This window comes from Quercus suber, unplaced genomic scaffold (genome assembly GCF_002906115.3).
Source record: "Quercus suber isolate HL8 unplaced genomic scaffold, Cork oak 2.0 scaffold_218, whole genome shotgun sequence".
NCBI classification, from domain to species: Eukaryota; Viridiplantae; Streptophyta; class Magnoliopsida; order Fagales; family Fagaceae; genus Quercus; species Quercus suber.
In genome coordinates, this window is record NW_027069676.1 from 695,586 (window position 1) to 702,923 (window position 7,338).

Here is a 7,338-nt window from a genome sequence, read left to right on the forward strand (position 1 = left end):
TCTTGTTAAACTCATAGACAGGTTTATAAACCTTCCTACAAGACTGCAAATATTCTTCTTGAATCTTGGCCAACCCAAAAGCTGCATTTAGAGATCTTGGATTCTGCATCTTCACAGCTAATCTCACTTCATCCTTAAGACCACTCATGAAACAACTCAACTTATGGGATTCGGGCAAATTTCTTATCCTATTGCTCAACATCTCAAATTGGCTTTTGTAAGCTGCAACAGAGGTGCTCTGCTTCAATTTGGTTAAGGCTTCCATAGGATCATCATATGGGGAAAGACCAAATCTGGTTTGAATAGCTCTAACAAAGGTTTCCCAAGAATCTAAAGATCTTTCACAATCTTGAAACCAAATTAGAGCCTCATCATCTAAATGGTAAGAAGCGTTCATGATTCTCTCATCTTCAGGAATATTATAATAGCTAAAAAACTGCACAGCTCTAAAAATCCAAGCTGAAGGATCACCTCCACTGAACCTAGGAAACTCCAATCTAATAGATTTAGGGAATTGAACTCCTACCTCAGGTCTTTGATGAACTTGATTTTGGTGAGCTTGATTTGATCGCACCTCTGTTTCTTGATTGTTTCCTAGCTGCGGAACATAGTCTTCATGTTGTCGCCTTGCTGGTAGTCTCTCTTCGAACACAGCTTGCAATCCCTTGAAATTGTTGTCTAAAGCTTCTAACCTTCGAGAAATCATTTCCATGGTAGAGGCATGATCATCCAGCCTCTGCTGAACCGCTGAAACCGTCTCACTCAACAGGGAATATCTTGTTTCTTGCACCATGACTGAACCATCTCTAATACCAAATGATAGAACCTGCTTGTACTATCCTCACAATCTCACAATTATTGTAGTTCTTTAGAGGGAACTAGGCCTCCAATGATTCTTTCGAGGGAATCGTCCTCCTAATCTGAATCTCAATGAGAAGCCAATCCATTGTATTATTATTTTCCTGCCTCAGATTACAATCAAATCAGCCTTTATACTTGGCTATAGTAGTCTAACAGAATTACAGCTGGACTTGACAGTTAGACAATAGTACTACCCAATTAAGCCAGGCCTAACTAACTAACAATGTACAAGTAACTCATGCATCTAGTTATCAATTAGCATATATTCAGTAACCTAACATTCTATATATGTCCTAACAGTTTGTATTAACAATTACCCTTTGATCTATCAATCCTACTTACTAGTCTTATCTACTCTTCTGCTTGGCTCCTATTATACATGCCTTCAACCAACACCTCCCCCCCCCCTCCTTTTTCTTTTTACTTTTGCCTGTACTATCTCCACTATCTCTTTCTTTTTCTTTTTTAATTTCTGGCTGTACTATATATATATATATATACACACATACATGCAGTGTAACTCATTGAAAGCACCATAGGAGCTAGAAAGAGTGAGAGAGATGGCGAAAGATGATAATCTTCCTCTGTTTGAAACAAAGTCAGCAAAGGGACGAATCCTTTTCCAAATCTATTCACTTTTAATTTTCGTGGGAACATGCTTCATCTTCGCATATAGACTGAGCCACATACCAGCAAAAGGAGAACCAGGAAGATGGGCATGGATGGGATTGTTTTTCTCAGAGCTTTGGTTTTGTTTTTATTGGTTTGTCACTACGGTTGTCCGATGGAACCCCATCTATCGTAACACTTTCAAAGATCGCCTCTCTCACAGGTATATCTCTCTGTTTCACAAGCCTCGCTAGCTAGCTTAGATATATTGCATGCAAACTTGATTTTCTATGTATGCGTTTGTGTATTACATGCTTTTCTTGCTGAGAGTGATTGTATATATAATAAACAGATATGAAAAGGCTTTGCCGGGCATAGACATATTTGTTTGCACAGCAGACCCTGTGATAGAACCACCAGTTATGGTGATAAACACAGTGCTATCAGTCATGGCTTATGACTATCCAGCTGAGAAGCTAAGCGTTTATCTATCAGATGACGGTGGTTCAGATTTGACGTTCTATGCCATGCTGGAGGCCTCACGTTTCTCAAAGATTTGGCTGCCATTTTGCAAGAAGTTCAAAGTAGAACCAAGATCGCCGGAGGCTTATTTCCGCACAGCTGTTGAGCCACTTGGGGAGCCTGTCTTGGCCAAGGAGTGGTCAACTGTCAAGGTAAATCTGTCGCTATCATTCTCTCATTAATTTGCAAAATACCATTCATTGTTGGATGGAATAAGACGACCCTTCTCACGTTTGATAACCTTTTTTTTTTTTTTTAGACTAATTTTTTTTTTTGGCAATTCAAAATAGACAAAAAATAAAAATTATTCTCAAAAATTAATTTGTGAAAGAAACTAAAAACATGCATAAAATTAATTTTAATTTCTAATTTTTAAAAGTCAATAAAAACATGCATTTAATTTAATAAATCTATCTCATTTAATAAGTTATCATTAGAGTTCAAATCCTAATAACAACATATTTTAGCATTTTCTATTTTTTTCTTCAAAAAGCTATCTTTTTAATTTCAACTAACCAAACATGTTTTTAATTTAAAAAATACAAGAAAACTTTTTATTTATTTATTTTATATTCCAAAAAAAAGTTTTTGAAAATAGAAAACAAAAACTGTTAAGAGTTTTTGTTAAGAGTATTGCAATTTAACTGATAGTTATCTTTCTTTAAAAAAAAAATAAATAAATAAATAAAACTGATAGTTATCTTTTACTATTTTCAACGAAAACATCCATAGTTTAAATTGATTCAGCTTAACTTAAAAATAAAAAAATAAAACCTTACTAACTAGGCTGACATGACCAAGAAGAATTAAAGTGAATAACTGTAAAAAAAAAAAAAAAAATCCTTGTAGTGAAATTTATTACTTGTAGACGGGTGAAATACCATGTATAAAAGCAAGGATATGCAACTTAAGCAATATGCTGTGAATACTTGTAGGCTGTGTTTAGTAACTTAGATTTGGATTTGGATTTTAAATTAATAGATTTGAAATCAAGGAATTTCAAATCCATTGATTTTAGGAATTATTTCAAATCAAAGAATTTTAAAAGTTTAAAATTCTTTCTGGATTTATAAAATCCAAATCCTTGACCTATTTGAACTTCCCAAACAAATTATTTAAATTTTAATCACCAAAATTCAAATCTAAATGCCCAAATCATGTCATCCAAACACATTAGTAAAGAACTTTGTTGCTATAGTCTCCTGGGTGTACATCTCTCTTTCTTCTTTTAACTCAATTTTAATTTTATAAGTATTATGCTCTCTTTATCTAGAGAAGTTATTTTATTAGTTCGGCATACAAGACTCATATGAATCTAACATGTGGGCCCTACAAACTTATTTCACATGAGTCTATGGAACTCACATATGCCTCACATAAGTATTATACGTCGGTTATATACAAGATTTTTTCCTTTTAATGAATGATGGTTTGGGTTGGTGAGGAGTGGATAAGCACAGCCACACACACACACGTACACAAGAAACGTGGTCACTACTCACTAGTAAACAAGAAACGTGGTAAAAAAAAAGTTAACAAGAAACGACATCATTCAATGGACCCTCCAAAATTAACATTGTCCAAGTCCTCAGGTAAGTTGTCAGTGTGCATTGACTGTCTTGAAACGAATCAAATAGAAATAGGTAAATTCCACTAACAAGGATTGGGCTAATACAAAGCACCGAATGATGTCTAAAATATTTCAAATTTGATATTTTTTGTTCCAAAAGTCAACTTAGCCCTCAAAAGAGTTAAAGAAAAATGTTAACTGACTTAATAGTATTTAGGGAATTAAGTTGGACTAATACATTTACCATTATAAAATGGATATCTCTTGCAATATGTGAGTACGTTGCAAGTTCATATAAAATATAATTCATGTACAATACTTATTCATTATATTATATTTGATAATTAGTTATATCACATGTCATTAAAAAGAAGAAATATGAATTTTTGTGATTAATAATATTCATTTATGAACATGTTTTTGAATGAATTTACAAATATTTAATTACTTTGACTAACTTATTTGCAAAACATTTTCTATATTTTACTTTTGTGCTTTTCTAGATTTTTTTTTTTTCAGTTGTTGTTAAAATTATTAAATTTGAACATGTGTGTCATATTTCAAATAATTTTTTTTTTGATATAAATCTTAAATAATAATCATATACTTTCCAAGAATAACCTAAATTTAAATCCCCCTCCCCACTTCTTGTCTGAAAAATAAAACATATAAATTATCTTTTATATTAATAATTAATTAGTGGAATACACATGTATCTCAAAAACACATGACTAAAAAAATTAATATTAAAGAAAACACTATTATTTTTTTGCCGAATGGAAAAAAACTAAAAATAATTAAAAAAAAGGTTAAAATTTTTGTTGATATGGAAGGAAAAATTTAGAGTATCTCTTATTTTCTTGCTAAGTAGTTGTCCAAAATTTTTTATAATTAAAAATATAAAACTAAAGAAATAAAATTATTTATCTTTGAATACAAATAAATAATAAAGATTAAATATTTTGTTAAACCATTTTCTTAGTTAAAAGGTTAATAAATTAATTCATTAAAAACTTTACTTAATGGAAGAGGTTAAATGGATAATACCTATATCCCTTTCAAAGGAGATTGATATATGGAATTAATAAAAAAATGAGGTGGAATGTCAAATGAGAGAATTATAAAAAAAATGTCATATGATGTAACCTTATGTTTTCACTTTTGACGTTTTTACTTACTTATGTATATATATATATATATATTGACACACAATTGTAAATCCATCTCAAAACATATGAAAGAATCCCAAAAATGAAGTCATTTATCTACTTTACTTAATTTCCATGATATCCCTCAATTATAACCCACCATTATAAACCCATCAAAAGGCTTCGAGCTAGGAAGGTTGTAATATTTATCTTGTATCTTTTTGATTGGTAACATTTGCATAGTCGTCTATTTATTTTGTATTTATTTTACGATTAGGTTGGAAATTAGTAGACAAATATCTCGTAATTTTCCTCTTTACTTTATTTTTCAATTCACATGTGATAAAAATAAAAAAAATAAAAAAAATCATGTTTCATGTATGTAGATGTTATATGAAGACATGAAGAAACGGATTGAAAACACTACAAAACTAGGTCAAATATCCAAAGAAATAAGCAAAGAACACAAGGGATTCAATGAGTGGATATTGGTTGCAAGCCGACATGATCATCAAACAATTCTTCAAGTACATACCATATATTCTCTTTTCTCATGATCTGAATATACTTAATTGAATAATTAAATTTTATTCGATTTCATGGATTAGTTAATTAATAATAACTAATTTATAGATACTTATTGATGGGAGAGATTCTGAGGTTGTGGACATTCAAGGACAACCTTTGCCTACTTTGGTATACTTGGCACGTGAAAAGAGAACCCAATACCACCACCATTTTAAGGCAGGAGCCATGAATGCATTGGTAAGCCATACATCATATCCACATGCAAAATGCTTCTCCAAACTAGTTCTATTTTTTGTAGTCTCAACTCTCGTTAGCGATAAAATCCATATGTTATAAGTTTTTAAGTATTTTGTACTCATAATTATTTTTCATAATCAAACATATTAGATAAGGGTGTCATCGAGGATAAGCAATAGTCCAATAATTCTTAACGTGGATTGCGATATGTATTCAAACAATTCAAAGTCAGTGAGAGATGCTTTATGCTTTTTTATGGATGAAGAAAAGGGAAATGAAGTTGGTTTCGTACAGTTTCCACAAGCATTTGAGAACCTAACAAAAAATGATGTTTACAGTAGTTCCTTGAATATAACAATGAAGGTAAGCATAAAAAAATTACTTATACTAATTCCAATATGTTCAATTGAAAATGTGTTAGAGAAGACATTTTAACAAAATTTATACCCATGGTATACATTGAAATAAAGATGGAGATGCCAGGATTTGATGGGAATGGAGGGCCTTGCTTTATTGGTACTGGGTGCTTCCACAGAAGGGAGACTCTTTCTGGGAAAAAGTGCAACAAGAATTACAAGGAAGATTGGAAGAGATGGAGCAATAGAAGTGTAGAGGAGAGTACAAGGGTACTAGAAGAGACAGGAAAAATCCTTGCAAGTTGTAGCTATGAAGAGAACACTCAATGGGGAAAAGAGGTTTGTGTGTGTGCAATTCAATTGTACCTCTTATATTCTTATTTGTGATGTCTATGTACAATTCATTTGAACCTCCTATACATTTATTTGCAGATAGGTTTGAAGTATGACAGTGCAGTGGAAGATGTATTAACAGGATTAGCCATACAATGTCGAGGTTGGAGATCCATATATTTCAATCCAGAAAGGAAAGGATTTCTTGGAGTTGCTCACACAACACTACTACAGTCACTTGTACAACATAGGAGATGGTCTGACGGTGATTTTCAGATACTTGCCTCTAGGCATTGTCCCTTTGTGCTTGGATATAAAAAGATTCCCTTAAAACTTCAACTTTCGTATTGTATCTATCCATTATGGGCTCCAACCAGCTTGACTACATTGTACTATGTTATTGTGCCGTCTCTATGCTTGCTTAAAGGCATATCCTTGTTTCCACAGGTAAGAGACTATTATTTTTTAAATTGAAGTTGTGTATTATTGTTGCTAAACTATCTTCTAAGAATAGAATCATCTTGCATTAACAGATTTCAGAACCATGGGTTCTCGCATTTGTATTTGTTATCTTTCTCCACCGTGCATACAGCCTTGGAGAATGTATTTGGTTTGGGGGCACATTCAAGGGTTGGTGGAATGATCAAAGGATGTGGCTATATAGAAGAACAACTTCCTACTTCTTTGGCTTGTTGGATTATATCCTTAGACGACTGGGGTTTACAAAGTCAACCTTTCTCATCACAACAAAGGTGGCTGATGATGATGTCTCACAGAGATATGACCAAGAGGTCATAGAGTTTGGTACTTCGTCTCCAATATTTACCATTTTAGCAACACTTGCATTGCTAAATGCCTTTTGTTTCTTCGGAGGACTGAAGAGGGTGATTGCCGATTTGGAAACTATGGTTTGGGAGCAATTTGCATTACAGATACTTCTATGTGGTCTGTTAGTTTTTATCAACCTTCCTGTTTACCAAGGGCTTTTCTTCAGGAAAGACGTTGCTAGCCTGCCCACCTCAGTTTCATACCAATCAACTATCTTTGCTCTATTGGCTTGTGCAATAGCCCTATATTAATCTCTATGGTTGTGCCTCACAAAACTTCTTCTGGATAAGATATACTTTGATGGAACCATATCTTGTCAAAAGAATCTATCAGGATTTGATTTTTA

The 7,338-nt window shown here is 32.6% G+C and overlaps 1 protein-coding gene across 3 annotated transcripts; it reads left to right on the plus strand.

The window, feature by feature from the left end:
- Positions 1-1,305: 1,305 nt before the first annotated feature.
- LOC112029388 (cellulose synthase-like protein E6) lies at positions 1,306-7,338 on the plus strand. 3 transcript variants are annotated; one of them, XM_024062068.2, is made up of 8 exons: positions 1,308-1,693; positions 1,823-2,144; positions 5,097-5,237; positions 5,344-5,475; positions 5,626-5,838; positions 5,946-6,170; positions 6,264-6,611; positions 6,698-7,338. In XM_024062068.2, exons 1-8 carry the CDS (start codon positions 1,422-1,424, stop codon positions 7,241-7,243), a joined length of 2,199 nt encoding a protein of 732 aa, XP_023917836.1. In that variant the 5' UTR covers positions 1,308-1,421; the 3' UTR covers positions 7,244-7,338. The 3 variants fall into 3 exon arrangements, with proteins under 3 accessions (XP_023917837.1, XP_023917838.1, XP_023917836.1); XM_024062069.2 differs by lacking the exon at positions 5,097-5,237 and having other exon boundaries at positions 1,306-1,693; XM_024062070.2 differs by lacking the exon at positions 5,626-5,838 and having other exon boundaries at positions 1,307-1,693.

What these genes read in the sequence shown, in the direction of transcription:
- LOC112029388 (XM_024062068.2), top strand. Translation starts at nt 1,422, where the DNA reads ATGGCGAAAGATGATAATCTTCCTCTGTTTGAAACAAAGTCAGCAAAG. An exon ending in ATCATCAAACAATTCTTCAA is followed by an intron (nt 5,238 to 5,343) that starts GTACATACCATA and finishes ACTAATTTATAG; the next exon opens with ATACTTATTGATGGGAGAGA. An exon ending in CCTTGAATATAACAATGAAG is followed by an intron (nt 5,839 to 5,945) that starts GTAAGCATAAAA and finishes ATTGAAATAAAG; the next exon opens with ATGGAGATGCCAGGATTTGA.